At 37.1% G+C, this 17,467-nt stretch overlaps 1 protein-coding gene across 36 annotated transcripts in view; it reads left to right on the top strand.

Annotated features, from left to right (window-relative positions):
* The window catches only part of SATB1 (SATB homeobox 1), a 104,894-nt gene that overhangs the window by 78,261 nt on the left and 9,166 nt on the right, over positions 1–17,467 (top strand). For 13 of the 36 annotated variants that reach the window (XM_065583445.1, XM_065583431.1, XM_065583438.1 and 10 more), the window contains one exon: positions 15,095–15,178. The exons of the other annotated variants lie outside the window; for them this stretch is intronic. In XM_065583445.1, coding sequence (XP_065439517.1) covers positions 15,095–15,178 — 84 coding nt within the window. The remainder of the gene's footprint in view (positions 1–15,094; positions 15,179–17,467) is intronic. 36 annotated transcript variants of the gene reach the window in all.

Raw genomic sequence — 17,467 nt, 5'->3', positions numbered from 1 at the left:
AACAGTTTCCCTCACTGAACAAGTATTATATATATTGTAGATCTGGCAAGAGAATGCCATTACCACATATGTAATGATCTATTTGAATACTTTCTAATAGGAAGATAACCTTTTATCATCAGGAGACATCCCTGTTACGATATGGGAGTAAGGGGAGGAAGGGGCTCTGAGCATATATTAAGAGACACCACCCCTTCACCATTCACATTCTGCCTAGCTAAACCTTGGTCTCTGATTTGGGCAGACAATGAGTCTCCAGAGTGGGATTTGATCTTTTAATTATCATATCCCATCTATCTGGAATTTATTCTCTTCTTTGTCTCCTTTAGAGTGACTGTCATTTCCTGTTTTTAAACCTTGTCTTAAGAACTTTTTTTCTTCTTAAGCTTACTGTGGATTTTCTGTGATGTATGTAGGGATACTGCATATAAAAGACACTAGATAAAAATAAAATGTACTGTTACATCTTTCTTCATTTTGAGATTCCATTCAAATCTTTGCTCCTATAGGTAGAAAATGTTAGCGGTATAAACACCTCATATAATGTGTCTCCTTTTTTTGGACTGCCCTACTGTGGTTTCTCTGACAGTTGTAGTCATGCCATGAGCAGCAGGAGTCAGGACAGGATCAGGTGTCAACAGGAATGGAGGGGGGGGAAAGTGATTGGCTTCTGTCTGGGATCAAGAATTGCTCTAAAAAACCGTGTGTCGTTCAGTGAAACTGTGAAACTTGGCAGATAATGCCAATTTGTTTTTCACAAAATATCACATTGCAAGTCATAGGGTTCTTTCTAAAAGAGGTCATGGAGAGTGAAATTTCCATGTTTGACAGCAGAAGCAAAAGATAGTACTAAAAGTCCTCAAGACTTTTCCTCTGCCCATATTCTCTAACTTTCACTATCTTTTCTCTCGGAAGTAAGAGTAAAGCACTTCATGAAATGACTGGTCTTTTAAAAAAGCATTTCTGGAGAGACTGCAGGCAGTAGCAAAATGGGGCAGTAACTTGACTGTCTTTTAAACTGGGTTTTTGGTTCTGTTCCTGGCTGTAGCACAGGGTGTTTCTGTGATCTTGGGCAAGTCATTTGATGTAACAGTGCTTCAATTCCCATCTGTAAAATGGGGATAATAATATTCCTCACATCACAGAGATATTGTGAGGATAAACTCCTTAATGTTTGAGGTGCTCTGATACTGTGGTGCTGATTGCCCTAGAAAAGCTTTATAAATAAAATGAACCAAACAACACTGGACATTTTTTATGTAAAAGAAAATGTATAAAGTGAGAATGGAAAGCATTTCAGTATGATATACAAGGACTAGATTAACCACTCCACAGATCTTTATGGATCACTCAATACCTCCAACAAATAAAGAAGATGAAAAGACTCTGCCCTTATCTATGCACAGGCTAAAACTGTTTTCTGAACTTGTACATGTGGCTTACAGCTGATTCAGGTTAACGACACAAACCTGTCCAGTGTGGATGAGGCAATAAGCATTTTAAATAGTGTTATAAAATAGCTATCCCACTGTATATCCGAATACATTAGCCTGAACCAATTTTAAGTATCTGCACCAGTTTCAAAAAAAAATTGTGTACAAGATCTAAGGAGAGCTTCTCTAGGGGAATGGGTTGCACACCTGTTATACATTATTCCTAAATTAATCTTTAACTCCTTCATAGCCAGGTCATGCAAGAGATCCATAGAGATCCGTGGGAGTTGAGGGCACTCAGTAGCTGACTGGAGGTGCTCTCCAGTGGCGGTGCACCCAGCAGGATAAAGCTCTCCATTAGCCTTTTGCAGACTGGCATGAAAATAACAAAAGCAAAGCACAATGGCTAATTGAATGACTCTGTCCTGGGCGGGGGAAATCCTTGTCTGAAAATTAGAATTTAGTGAATATATACAGAGAAATTGTCATGTGTGAACAACATTTTGCAAAATCTAAAGTCATATCCAAAAATTGAGCAGTGTTGCTGACACTGAAATGTTCATCATATTTATTGCAATTGAAGAAACCAAAGTATCAGATGAAATATAGCTTAGCATAGTCCATAATTTTACAGTTCTCATTTTTAGTAATTGATTTTATTTGACTACAGATAATCAGGTCAATTGACAGTATTTTAACTATCTCAGTAGGGTTCCATGATAAAGGAAAAAAGTCTTAATTATTATGACTTCATAATTTTGGAATCTTTATGTATAATAATTCTGTGTAATTCCTTTTTTATAAGCATGTTTTAGACATGCATTGTGTACACGCTGTTTCACAACCCATCAGGCTTCACTGTTGCCTCAGTACCTCTGATTCAGTAAATCAGATCATAGGCAGCATGCTGTCATATAATAAGGTGTCTGATCCTTATTACCAGTTTGTTGATGCACAGACTCCTTCAAATTGACCATTGCAACACATGGTTTCCCCTGAAACTAGCTGTGATAATTAGCGTGGCTCTAATGAGACAGAATGTCACTGATCTTGTGCTGAACTGTCGAGTATCGACGCTACGGATGGGAACTGTCAAAGCCTGCCATCTGTGACAGAGCTTGGCATATTCCATTTGCAAGATAGAGCATGCTCAATAGAGTGTTTTTAAACAAATGGTCCATTTCTTGATCAGGGCTCTATGTTCTGTTAAAAAAATAGGTCTTCCATTTTAAACTTTTTTTGCTATGCTAAGCCTATTATGACATGAAAATGTTACAAATTTTGAAACCAATGTAATTTATTTTTTATCAAGCTTTGTTTTTGTTTGTTGTTTATCGTGGTCCCCCTCCACTCCCAATTATTGAATCTAGTCATTTTAAAACTGTCAGTGAAGATGCCCTTTATCCAGTTTTCAACAGTGAAGATGTTTGTGGAAATTAGCCCATATGAAGCAGGAGCATGTGCAAGTTGTATGGAAGAATTGAAATGGTCAAGACAGTAGGATTTCTAGACTCCAGAGATCAGTATAGCATTTTGCAGGACTGAAAGTCCAGCACTGCTTATCATTCTAAAATATGCTTTGTTGCTTTTTATTTCCTCCTCCTTTGGCAGACCACACAGGGCTTGTTCTGAAGAACATTTTCACTAATCTGATCAGGCAGCCAAATACGCCGGGAAAACTGCTTTAATGATCCCACTAATTACCTCAAGTCAATATGAACTGTATTATTAGACTGAGGGAAAATATTCCATTAGGTCTCCCCCTTGGGAGTTTCTCCGCTTTGTGATGTCACTGAAGCCTTCGCCCTCTCGCTTGTAATTAATTTTATTTACACACGCAGGCACGCACAAGGTCACACCTGCACAACCGGAGCTGGCCAGGGAGCTAGTGGCACTCAGGCTTAATCAGATCTGTCATAATTACCATTCTGCATGTTTCTGACACACGCTGTGAAATATTTCAATTTAACTGCCGCTACCAGCACAACCAGATGTAGTGTGAGTGTGGCTGCATTGGAAATATTATTCCTCAGGATAAACTCTCTCCTCCTCCTTTTTCCTCCCACCCCTCTCCCTTTTACAGCTAATGTGGCACAGAAGCTGATGTATCCTGTAAATCTTGAATGCAGCGCTAGATTGATAACAGCAGATTAGACAGTTTAACCACAAACAGCTTGTTCATTTTTCACAAATGAAAACCACATGTGGTGTAACTAAAATTTCAGGCCTTTTTTTTGTTGTTGTTTCCTTCCCTCCCCCTTTTCTTTTAAGGTGTGGTTTTCACTGTAAAGAAGATGAAATCAAAGTCTGTATAGGAAAACAGAGACATTGTCTAATTTTTCAAGATTGTTTTACTGAAGGTCATTTGCTCAGGACTTTTATTGGAAATCCTCCTTGCTTACACACAAAATGAAACAAGAATATGCTTGCACTGCTTTTCATCTCTCGTTCTTTTTCTTACTCTTTATCTCTGCTCACTTTAAAAAAAAAAAAAAAGTCATACTAACGTGCTGTTTTTCAAATGGTGTGCTAGGAAATTTGGAGTTTTGATTTTGAGGTGGGTTAAAAATAGAGCTGGTCAGAAAGCAATTCCCACCAACACAATTTTGATAAAAATAAAATTCTAATTTTTATCCAAAAATGCAAAAAAAAAAAATGTTGTTCATTGGCAACTGGGAACGTAATATTTTTTTTGCCAAAAACTGCCAAAAGGAAAAAAAAATCAAGTATCAGATGGAAAAAACTCAAATATTGTCAAGGAAATCAAAGACTGTGCAGATTTATTTATTTTGGGGGGGGGGGGGGGGTCAAACAAATTTTCCAGTCAATGTTTTCAACCTGACATAAAGTTTTCCTCATTGTTAGATTAGTTTTAAACTGTCTACTTACAACTAGATCACTTTGTTGGCTATTTTTTTCCAATCAGGGGCCCTGTTAAGTAATTTTGAGAAGATTTTATTTATAAGGGTTGAAACAATTCTTATAACAAGAAAAATATGTAATGGACAGGAGTGGAATTGAGTAGGCTCGTTGGGTAGTTGTCGGTCATTTAGTGGTAGAGTGGTTATTTTGGTAGTGTGGGAGCTGTGTACGAATAGTAAAATATTCAAAATGAGCCGAATAAGTGGGTGTAGGAGGAGAACTTCTTGGAGGCACAATGAGCCAGAATCTTAGGGCCAGCCAAGCTGCACATAACACTGGGCACTGTATGCATGGCAAGTCCTTCTGTGCTGAGATAGAACAACTGGAGGGCTGCTCTAATTTATATAGGCTGTTCATGGCAGCAGGAGGGCTGAAACTACAGCTAGGAATCAGTGGGTGTCTCAGCGATGTCCTCTTTCTTCAGCCATGCTCCCCATCTTGATAGCAAGAAAGGGCAGTGACAAAGGAGCTTGTATGCTGGCTGTATGTCACTGGAGGATCCCTTAGCTTTGGGATGATCCTCATAGGGCTGGATCTGCCAGCTCTCTCACTAGAATCCCCCAAGGAAGGTGGTGTAGAATGGCTGTACCAATGAAGAATCTGGCCCAGTGGATCCATAAGAAGAGCCCCGGCGAAGAACTATTGGAGGTTCTGGCCATATAGCTAATTCAGAATTCAGTTGGTGGTGGGGCAAAGGGAAGGGTAAGGAAGGATTCAGCTGAGAAGAGATAACCAGGAAAGAAATGGAATTGTTTAAGGTTTCTACAAAAGGTCCAGAGATCCTCCTCTCATTCTCAGAAAATATATGAAAAATATAATGCTATCTGGAAGTCTCTTAATGCCAAAAAATGAGGGTGACACCCTTTCCCCCTCTTTTTTTCAGTTGCTTTATTTTTAAGTTTTTCTTATTTGGGGAAAGTGTTTTGGCTCCTACACTTCCAGATGCGTAAATCAGCTCTTCCCGAGGCAGCACCTGCTGTCTGACAAGAGGTGCTGTTTCTGCTAGGATGGATTTTCTTAATCTCTTCCTGTTTTCTGCATCCTCACCTTCTGTTTTGTTTCCCTGTTGTCATCCTTGACTAATTCCCCTGGTTATGTCTGTCCTTTTATCCCTCCCTTGCCTCTTCACATTACTATGTTCCCCTGTTTCTCTTCCACACACACCCTTACCACCAACTCTCTTTCCATCTCTCTCTCTCTCTGATCCCCTGTTGCCACGTCTATGCACAAACCTGCCTGTAAAATAGTCACCCCACCCGAGGTGCATACACACACTCCTTTTGTACAAGCATCGTCTACTCTAGCAGGCACTCACACAATCTTCCCCCATTTCAGCAGGGTAGAAGCTCTCCTCCTAAAATGCCTCCGATTGGCATTCTGCTTACTATTCTGCTAGATACACATGCATAGGGCAGTAGAGAGAGAACAGCCCTAGTCAGAGGCACTGTCGATTTTTATAATGGTGCTGCATCCATAACAGAGGTGAGAAGGAAGACAGAGCAGAGCAATCTGCCACTTCACGTCAGAAAGAGGATCTGTGTTCTGGATCACTCCGTTTCATTACCTCCTTTTTGACCATGCATTGATGATTTTTGGCCTTCATGTAGTAGACGTGGAAAAAAAAGAGGTTAATAAGTGGAGAGTATATTATTGTAACAGGAAGAGGTAAAAAACAGAAAAAGCCTTAGTGAGCTAGTATTAATCGTACACTGAGGTCAGATGCAGATACAGTTAAAGATTCTGCAAAGAAGTTAAGGAGTTAGTGATCCTAATCAATCATGCCTGGAAATGGGCTAGACTAAGTACTAGATTAACTGAGCATTTGTCCAACTCTTGTTGTTTTCTATACCGTTTGAGGGGAAAATAGTGATCAGGGAGAAATTTATTTCTGAGACTGAGAAATTTGATTGTACAAGTATATTAATACAAAGAAGGAATTTCTGTGAAAATGATCATATGTTTGCTGGGCCTTTTTTATGGCAGTTTGAGTAGCAATTTAATAGAGGATTGACAGATCCAAATTAAAGTGAACAGAGGTTGGAGAGTATAGATCTGTATTACCTGTCTTTTATAAGCTGTATAGCTAAAAACTGTTAGCACTGAAAAGAATATTGTAGGATTCTTAGTCATAATGAGAAAGGAGACAAAATTTTGTTTTTCTGAATTCAATTGAATTAAATTAAATAGATTTTCATATTGCATATTTGCTATCATCCAAATTTAACTTGCCCATATTTCAGAATTTGGATATAGCATATCCAAACTGTTCCAATGGATAGACTAATATGAGTGACACAGCAGGTGTGGGGGGAATCCCAGTTCACAAATATTTATCCAAATTGATATTCAGTGATCAACTCATCTTTATTCTATATAGTATAATGTTCTCTCACTTCTCAATTACATCAGGGTGGTATTTGAGAGGCAAATAAAAATCGATGGGACCTTAAATGATCCTCAGTAGAATTCTCTAAAGCTTTAGGCTCCAATTCAGCAAGGTATCTAAACATCAGTAACTTCAGTGTCATTATTCACATGCTTAGAGTTAGGCACATGCTTGAGTATCTTATTGAATCAGGATATTAATGTCTCTGGTGTGTAATGGGGAGTTTTGTAGATACAGGAACTTTCTCCAACTATACAAAAACAAGCAGGCTGTGAAAGGCTCAAATGTAACTTAATTTTTGGTTCACCTTTAATTAATGATTTGCTACCCTGCTTAAATATGAGAGGGGAATTAACCTAAGAAAAAAGATTCACCTTGTTAGGCTTCAAGTGGCACCTAGCTGCTCATGATTTTAAGATTTATTACCAGACATCACTGGAGTTATTCACTTTTGCATGAAACTCCAAATAAATGCCATTGGGTGGAAATAAATATAAGGAACAAAACTTACCTGGTTTATTACCACCAGATGAGTGACTCAGTGCAGGAAATCTTAGAGAAAATGCATTTGTGAAGACGTCCAGAAGTGATGGTGTGAGCTGGTAGGCAGTTTCATTAGCTAGGGAAGGGAAATAAAGATCCAAGCATTAGTCTTTTTAAGGGCCTTTCCTCCAGGCTTGTATTAGAGTTCACAAAACAGAAGCAAAGTTCTTGAAAACATTTGGGGACAGTTCCCATAGGCTTTCCCTGCATTGGCCAGTCAGGAGGAAGGAGAACAGACTGTTCCCCTTATTTCACTTTTGACCCAACTTACCACTCTCCCAAGCATCATGTGATAAGCAGGGGCCTTTTCCTTATCGTATGTGGGATATGTTCTCATCACTGTCGCCTTCTCATCTGTTTGGAGCTTCACTATCCCCATAAGATGTGCATTTTAAAGAGGTTTTAAGGGGACTTGAGACAATTGGCATTGCTAAGTTATCTGACCTTGGCTGTAGTAAAATTTCTGTATCAGCAGAACCTGGAGGAGAAGTTGGAGAAACGTTTTCTTTCTTCCAACTTTTACCCTCATCATCTTAACTGTGGTGTTGTCATATTTTAATCGCATTACGTGCCATTTATTCAGAAACTGAAAACCACTGAATATACCTTGTTCCAAAGGAGACTATGGAAGGAATTTGTTCAGGAATATTTAAATGTCTTAATTTAAGTATGCATATATGGAGCTTTTAAAAAATTGAGACTTGAGTCAAAAATATGGCAAGTGAGGAATGGAAATACGTTTTGGGATATGCACTTTTTGTGGGTGATGTAACTTACTGATTCCAGTCAAACTGAATGTTGTGGTTAAAAATGTTTTTGAAAATTGTAGGGAGCTAGACTCATTTTTTAATTTTGTAGTTCATTTTTCTATGAGAAAAGAATGAATTTCTAAAAAGAAGGATTGTGAACCATTTTTTGTTTTAGGGCTTTTTTTTTTTTTAAGAACATGTGAGTTATTTTGAAAGTGGCTTTTCTGTCCCCAAGGTCTGTTTACCAAAGGCCTTTCCAAAGAAGCAAATGTTCAACCTCTATAAGTAACTTAATAATAAACATTTGCTGTTAGCTTGTAAGTTGTTAGTGGTAAAAAGGTTTGAAAAAATTGCCAGACCCCTTCTGTTAAAGACTCCTGCTTAACTCAACCGTACGTATAGCAGCCAAAGAAAAAATTCATTGCACATTTAAAAAATAAATATAGGGGCTACTAAGCATATTGGTAGTTTTTTCAGTTGTATGGAGGGAAGCCATGCTATTGCAGTGAAATCAGGCCTATTTACATGTAACGTCCCTTCAGTATGTGTAAGGGATGGGGGGTTGTATTTTCCAGTCACCCTCTGTGAAACCCAGTGACCCATTTTATAGCCCTACACTGTAAAGGGTAATGTACCAGATTAAAACTGACTTTATTAACTAATTGGCAGTTGTTTTTTCTTGTTTTGATTTTTAAGCACATTTTTGTCTAGTGCCATTTTTATTGTATGTGTGCAAGAAAGAATGATGGAAAAGAAAGGAGAATAAAGCATCACCTATTTTTTTTTCCAATCCATTATTATTTTTTCTTTTTTTCTTTGTCTTTTTACATATGAATATAGTTGCATTTTATATAAGATTTGCAAAAGAATGCTTATTATATTTTTGATTAGGGCTTGTGCCTATCATTGCTATTTGTATTGAAGGGAAGAAAAATATAGTTGGAAGATGGAAAAGAAAAGTGGAGGAGGCTGAGAGATAGGGAACTAAGTTTGGGGGCAGCTCTTAATTTAGATTACTTTTTTTAGCTGAGTACAAAACGAGTTGAATAATTACATTTTTAGTTAGGCACAGAATTTTTTCTCCCATAAGTCCATGTGTACATGGAGTGTACATATCTGGTACAGTTTTAGGCCTTGATCCTGCTCCAGGAGGCTGGATCCTTGCCCCTGGTGGAGCCCCCCCCAATTTCATCATGGATCCAAGTAAGTACAGGGGTCTGCCAGCACAAAGCAGCTTGCAGGATCAGGACAATAGCCAGCTAGCTAATTATATGCAGTTTGTTTCGTTTCTTCCTCACCTGCTGGCTGTAAATGAATTTTCTACTTTTTTAAATATTCCATATCCTTATTTTGTTAAAATATATATATTTTTTTATTTAAAAAACATACAAATATGAATTGAAGTTGGTGGCATTTTTGTAAGTTTCTGATGGACCAGTGTTAAATATACACACGTGGGATTGGAGAGGAAATTTTTGTTTTGAAGTATACCAGGAAAAAGTGTACACAGAATACCATTATGTACCACGATTAGCTGTTGGGTTTTTTTTTCACATCAAAGGGAGGGTGCAGTAACAGATTAGAACTGCAAGATGATGTGACTGGTTAATGGATTAAATATGATACCTCAGGAAACAGGAACATCAATTTCTTCATCCTTCCCTATCTGAAAAAAATGAATCCCTTATCTTTGAAGTTTACCTCTCTTTCGACAAGCCCTATAAGTTCTTTTATACTAATTCCCATCTGTTGTACTGACAGCTACAGATTTATTTATTTATTTATTTAATCACAGCTGATCACATCCAAGCTCACCCTTTTTGCTGATCCTCTGGCAACAAAAGCCAATATAGTAAATAAAGAAACCAGCCTTTTTGACAGAACTATCCAGCGTAATCATTTAAAAAAAAATCCTAAAACATGAAAACTGTGGATTGGTGCAACTGAGGAGTTAATAATGAATAAGTAACCAATCAGTGTTCTAGCGATTCAGTTAAACTGTAAAATATGTGCATAGCTACCATTAACACTTTCATACGAGCAATTTCAAATTTCCTGATTTAGGGTTGGGGAAATCCCAATAGCTGATGCAAAGGAATCAGTCAGCTTATGCAATAAAGAAACAGCTTTAGTCCTCTTTTGGACTGAAGAAAGTCTAAAGAGCAGAGAAGAAACCCTCAGGTTATCTCTATTAAAATTGTATTTGTAAGTTGGTCTTTGTTGTGACACCTCTCATCCCTGCTATATTGAAGGCCTACCCTCAAGAGGAAGCATGAAGTTCTTGTTCAGCTAGATCAATCGAGGTCATATAATATACTGAAGAGCAATCTCTATTTACTGAATGACAGAACAGTAGTGCTGTTGGGTCAGAAATGAATAAATGGTGAATTTTGCCGACACAAAAACCTATTTAATAAACTCTTTGAAAAGACAATGATAAACTCATTAAAAAGGCTCTAACTGGTAAAACCATGCTAGTGCAGTATTAGGAAACTTTGGTCATGAAAGCTTTTTGCCTATTTCCCTTTTCCAAAAATCAAGTAGCCCATTGCCCTTCATGTAATAGACCTTAGTTTCTCTGGAAAGCATTTTATGCCTATTCATCTATTCTTATAAGAGCTAAAAAAAAATCCAATTCAAATTCACACAGAACTTTGACAGCCTTTACAATGCATCCCCCTGTAAAAGGAACCAGGACAATATGATATGCTCCCTAAGAGGATTCTCATCTCCTATCCACATGTACTATTAAAACTGGCCCAGAAGTGTAGTACAGTGTAGGGAGGATGTGGCTGTAGTGGGTTCATAATGCAAATAAACAGACGGTCAGCAAGATCATATATATGCTTTTTTACATTAAACAAACTTTGTAAACCATGCTGAACAACATGTGAAATGTATTTGTTTCCACAAAGGCCTAAAACATGAGGTATAACCTATCATTTTCCAACAGGCTTGCATTGCAACAAAAAAAAAAATGGGGGTACAGTTCTAATTGGAAAATTCAGTGCTGGAACAAGTGCTGCAAATGTATGAAGAAGGGAGAGACTGTACAGACAGAGTAATATATAGTATGAGCGAATAGATAACTAAAATATAGTACACCTCTACCCCGATATAACGCTGTCCTTGGGAGCCAAAAAATCTCACTGCATTATAGGTGAAACCATGTTATATTGAACTTGCTTTGATCCGCCGGAGCACGCAGCCCCCCGCCCCACCTGAGCGCTGCTTTACCTCGTTATATCCAAATTCATATTATATCGGGTCGTGTTATATTGGGGTAGAGGTGTAGTTCAAACTTGGATAACTCATATACTGAAGATCCTAGAAACATCAAACTTGGTTTGTTTTTTATATCTCATTGAGACATTTAAACAAAAAGCCAAGTTGGAAGAAAACTGGTTTTAATCCGTTTTTTAAAACTATGAGCCCTTTGTGTTACTAGTTCTGTACTTGTGCAGCCACATTTTCCTATTTTCATATAGAGGATTTCTGGATACTGACCACACTTCCCAACTGAGGTACTTTGGTTACATTAAACTTCCTTAAGTGCTATACTAGTTTAAGCTTGTCCATGAGTTTCCAGGACTTGGTCCCGTCCCTTTTGCCCTCACTGCAGATTTTTCTGCCTCTTGCACCTTGTCTATCTTCTAAAGCTGAATGGGGGTAACAGCAAGCAAAATCATCTTTGCTATGCTTTTTTCCTAGGAGCCAAAGTTTCAGGGGCTTTATTTTTCAAACAAGGACTACTGGCCAGGCTCCTCTTCTAGGTCCCCAATTATCAGAGCAGGCCAAATGGAGCAAACCGAAGTCAAGATGTGCAGTGTCTATGAGGAGACCTTCTAAGGAGACACAGGAGGGGAGCTCTGTAATGATGGCTTGCAGCTCATGGACTTCCATTTGCCAAGGGAAGAGGTTTGCAGTGCTTACAGTTTATTGTGGGTTCTCTATCCCTCTACCCTAGCTAGGACTGCTCCAGAGATACCTCCACAAGGGAAGGTCTGTTTTCTTCTGCTCTCAAGACTGCAAACATTAACATCTTCACCAAGTAGGAGTCTCCAAGGCTAGGTCCAAAAGTCCCCCTTTCCTTTAGTACAAATCATCTCTAAAGATAGAAATTCCAGTGTGCCATCCCAGTTTCTTGAATTTAATCTGCACTTTCTCTCAGTTTAGTTTGGAGAATAAAAAGTAGACAGATGCACCTCCGTCTGCCCCCAGCTCCTGGTCTAATCCCCCCAAAATGCAAGAAAAGTGACCTGTCCTCTGATGGGGACACCTACCGTCCCCCAAAGGACAAAAGTAAAAATCCCTCCAAATTCTCCTTCCATGAGCTCTAGCTCAATCCTTCAAAGAAGAGAAACTATAAGCTTTGGATAATGATAACCCTTTCTGAGACCCCCTCAAAAACATGTCTGAAACTAGAGAGAAGGTGATGGCCAGAAACATGATGCACCCATAAAGAGAGGATGAGCAGGATAAATACAAAATATCTCCCATCCAGAACTAAAACTATTTCCCAATCCTCTGTCAAAGAAACAATAGGGAGGAGTGGAAAACAGGGTGAATTCAAATCAGTAGTAAAGAAAACATCCTTACTGTGTTAGTGGTGGGTAGATCCATGTATTCCAAGAGACTGGCAATGGGGGGGAGGGATAGCTCAGTGGTTTGAGCATTGGCCTGCTAAACCCAGGGTTGTGAGTTCAATCCTTGAGGGAGCCACTTACTTGGGGATCTGGGGCAAAATCAGTACCTGCTAGTGAAGGCAGGGGGCTGGACTCGATGACCCTTCAAGGTCCCTTCCAGTTCTAGGAGATGGGATATCTCCATTAATTTAATTTAAAGCTAGGGCAGCTAACTCAATGGTCAGGCTTTAAACCTTGGTCAGCAGATAATTATTCAAATGAAATCCTCTGAGCCTTAAATTCTTAGATGGAATCTTGTGTGGGAGGAAGCTCGATAAAGTGATATCTGACAGCACAGACAAGACAAGCATGTGTTCCTTACTCCAGCATAGCCAACTAGCCATCTCAGGGGAAGGAGCTTTTTTCCCATTCATGCTCACTACAAAGTTGCCAGAGAAAGGTAACTCTTATTCGAGGAGTAAAACTAGATACTGAACACCAGAGAAAAGCCTAGGTATGGGACGACTGGGTCTGACTGCTCCTTCCAATCAAACCATCAATAGGACTACAGCCAGGCCTGCTTCTATCTGGAAATAGGCTTTCAGATGTCAGGAAATTCCAAAAGTAGATTCATACATTTTAAGGCCATAAGGGAACATGTGTGATCATCTAATGTGACCTCCTGCATAAACCCATAGGATTTCACCCAGTAACAAGTAAAATTTAAGTGGTCTCAGCCCAAAAATGAATTTGTGATGAACCTTACATTTTGACTACTACTTGTTCTTTAGTAAAATAGAATATAATATTTCTCAAATACAAAATTAATGCAAACTGAAATGTTTTTAGATAACTTTACCTACAGTTTATAATTCCATTTTACTATGTGTATTAACATTGGAGCAATATATTTAATAGTTGGCATATTTTTGCTTCAAAATACTGTATGTACAAATTTGGCTATTCAGAACTCTGAATTTCTAGGTTCTGTTGAACACGGAGAAATCACAGTTGAAGGGTTTAATGCATTTTCTAATCAATGTACAGAGGAAATTTATCCTTATCAATTTAAATGTTGGGGATTCTCTCATTACATTATGGAAGAATCTTCTCTAGCAAAGATTATTCTTAAGAACTTCATAACATTTAAAGGTTAATATGTTAGGTAAAGAACAATATCTTAAGACAAACATTTTTATTACAGGACATGAAGGGATAGTTCTGATTAAATTACATGATTATTTGAATGGGAAAGAAGACAAAGTGCATCATTTCTTGCCCTCAACTTTAATGTCTTTAATCAAATAATGACCTTCTGGAAATAGTTAATTTTAAGCATTTGGAAAGATCAATACCACTTTGCCACCAAAAAATGGCCCAGATGATGAAATTTGATGTATTTAAAGTACCATTTCACCCTTTTAACCTAGTAAATAATTTAAAATGCTTTCAGTACTCCTTTGCCACCATTATGTATCTCGTTGTTCAAAGTATTATGACTTCTTTTTCCAAAAGCAACCTTCTTGCACAATGAAGAGCTCACAAGTTAAAGCCTGAGGAAAACATACATTCACTGTAATAGTGCTTTTCACCCTGTATTCCTTCCTTCCTATACATGGGTTCTGCCTTCATAGCTCCCAAAGTAATGGAAGTATCAGTGGCAATGAACAAAGTCATTTTAGCAAAGATGAGATTTGTACAGCAAGTTGAATGATTTTGAAGGGAGAAAGTCAGTCTTAGAAGTTTAGTTCATCAGTTTGCATCTATTGTTCTGTCTTTAAGCCTTTGTGTTAAAGGTGAAGGATTTTGGTGGCTCAGACGATTAAGAGCCCATTTTACCCAGTTTATAGAACATTGATATGAAATTACACTTGAGTGCCTTCAGCTTTGTAAATAAAAAAAATTGCCCTCTATTAGCATGTTTGTGGGCAGATTAAAAACGGTCTTCATTAGCATAAGTAACACTTACAGATTCTTTTAAAAGTAGAAAATTATTTGCTGAATGATAAATTGCTAGCTTTATAGTTATTGCTGAAAATGTGCTCATTCAAAATGCCTACTGTAGTTTATTCTACAATACTGAATTTTTTGAGTTTAGAAGTACTGTTTAATGGATTATGTACTTAATCCTTGTTCATACTGGATGCAGAAATGTAATTCATGCTTTCCACTAAAATGTTTTGTATCAAATACCTCCCTATTTAGGCTGATTTCTTCTAATACCATATATTTTATACTATATACCCCGGAGATTGCAACAAAATACTCCTGCGTGTAATATATGAAAGAACCTTCTTCATATCTTAGCATACATGATATAAAATGTTTTGCCATTTAGAATTCAAATTAGAGCTAATATTTTTAATACATATTTGATTCCTTGCTAGTTAATACAGTAAGAAGTATTTGTCATTTTATTCCTTTTACCATTAACAGATTTACCAAACAAAGAAGTTTAGTTGCTCTTTACTGAATTCCTTTCTTTCTAGACTGGTTATGTTTGGCACAGTCAAATATAAGGTGAGCCTCCTAGCACTGCCATAGATCTGGAGGGATTTGCAAAGCAAATGTTGATTGGTTGCAGAAAGGCAATCCTTCTTGATTTTAATAAGAATTGGTGCTTACCTATTCCATGTTGAATTGACTTGTATCAGCTTCTTCAAAAAAGAAAGTGCTATGGAAACCAGAAATTGTCTTGCTAGAAAGTAGGAGATGAGAGTAAGGGTAAGGGTCAGGATTTGTATTTAAATTTGGTACAATTAAAATTTTCAGAAAAATAAATCACTGGGCTATTGAGATTAGAACTGCTGAATTTTTCCTTAAAATAAGCATACAGTGGTGTGTGTTGTGGACTATAACATTTGTCATTGTTATCTTTGCATTTGTTTTCCTTTTTTCCTGCAGTAGTTTGGCAGTTTCTCTGCTTTCTAATGTCTTGTGTTTCTTTAATAAAATCCTAACAGCAAGCCAGACAGAAGACTTATTTTTTAAATAATATTTAGGTTTAGCATCTTTTTTTTTCTTTTCTTTTTTTTTTTTTTTTTAACAATTTTTTTGCTTACTGTAGCAAGACCTTTGCAGATGGTTCTTGGTTACTCTAAAGTGCATAACAGTATTTCCTTTGTGGCAGATGGATTTAAGACTTTTAGTTCTCAATAAATGTAGGTTTACAATACATAACTTTACAGGATTTGTGTTGTATATAACAGGTTTGAACATATTATCTCAGAATTCATCTGCATGGCATTTTCAGCTTATCCAGGGCCCATGCTAGTATTTTAAGTAATAGGGAGAGCATAGTGATTGATAGCAGCTAAAGGCGTGATTTTGAATAGAAACAAAGGTTTTGGAACAGAAGGTGTCACATTAAACTTTATCAGTTTGAAAAGTAGTAACATCCTGAAAGTTCTACAAATGTATTTACATGTGGCTAAATGTTTATATTTTGTCTTATACCTTCTTTATATTCAGTGTAATATTGCCTGGCAAACATGTTTAAAGTTTAGGTTGTTCCCAAGGATGTTTTAGTTTTTTAAGCTTGCTGTTTTTGAATTGGCCTAATTTTTTAAAGGCTGCTTCTTCACTGTGCTTTGCATGCACTAAAAAACAGTTGTGATCTGATTTGAATAGTGAGTCTTTTGCCTATTATCTTATAGTCCTATAATTTTGAGATGCCATAAAACATGAAAAAACTATGAATTAAATTCTGCCCTCAGTTATACTGGTGTAAATAAGAAATAACCTGATTAAAGTCAATAGAATTACTCCAGATTTATACTATCATAGAAGGGCAGAATTTGGCCTTGTTGGTTCATTTCTAAATTTAAAAGCTACATTAGCTACATCTGTTCATGTTTTGCTCCAAGTAAAAACAGATTCAAAACAAAAGATGTCATGGTTTTGAAAGTCCATCCAATTGTTTTTCTAAATATTATAAAAATCATAGAATCATAGAATATCAGGGTTGGAAGGGACCTCAGGAGGTCATCTAGTCCAATCCCCTGCTCAAAGCAGGACCAATCCCCAACTAAATCAAAAAATCATTTCACATATGCTTTCTCAGTGTGTTGAATTTTGTGATTTGAGGCATTTATCTGGTACAGAACACTGAACCTGGAAATGTGTAAAATATTAATGACATTTTAGTCTAAAAGAAGTGATGTTGGTACAGTGATTTTGGTCCCCTGTGGAAGCTAGATCATACAACTTCTGTTAGTGCCCATTCACCCCTCGCATCAGTTAAACCTTAATAAAATCAGGCTTTATAAAAGTATTCAGAAATACATAGTAGAGATTAGTCCAGTAAATTTTTTTTAACCTTGTAATTTTAGAAGAAACAAATTGGTTATTTCCATATTGCCACACAGATGTTGCAACAAAATGTCTATCTGCTCCTTTTAAAATACATGAAGAATAACATGGAAAAATAGACACTTTTGTTAGAAGAGCAGTCTATGACTGCACGTTTAAATAGTTTGTGAGAAGCATCTGAGTTCAGTCTCTTAAAATCACTGCATTTCCTTGGAAAGCTAAGGGGACGCTTCAACTTACAATTCATCAAATTATTTTTAGATAAGGAATTAGAAGTATTATTTCAGGGCAAAGGTTAATAGCAAACTACTGGAAATGTTATGTTCGTCATGGGCAATTAATAAAAATAAGGATCAATCTAGTATGTATAGAAACACTGAAGTGACAATATGAGAAAAAATATTTTGTTAAGTGAATCAAAGCGCTCTTTCTGAAATATTTGTTAAACCAGCATAATTGTGATGAATCTTTTCTAAAGAACATCTGTGGTCCACATGT

This window comes from Chrysemys picta, chromosome 2, assembly GCF_011386835.1.
Source record: "Chrysemys picta bellii isolate R12L10 chromosome 2, ASM1138683v2, whole genome shotgun sequence".
NCBI classification, from domain to species: domain Eukaryota; kingdom Metazoa; phylum Chordata; order Testudines; family Emydidae; genus Chrysemys; species Chrysemys picta.
Note: the sequence above shows the minus strand (reverse complement) of the source record. Positions and strands in the feature narration are given on the sequence as shown.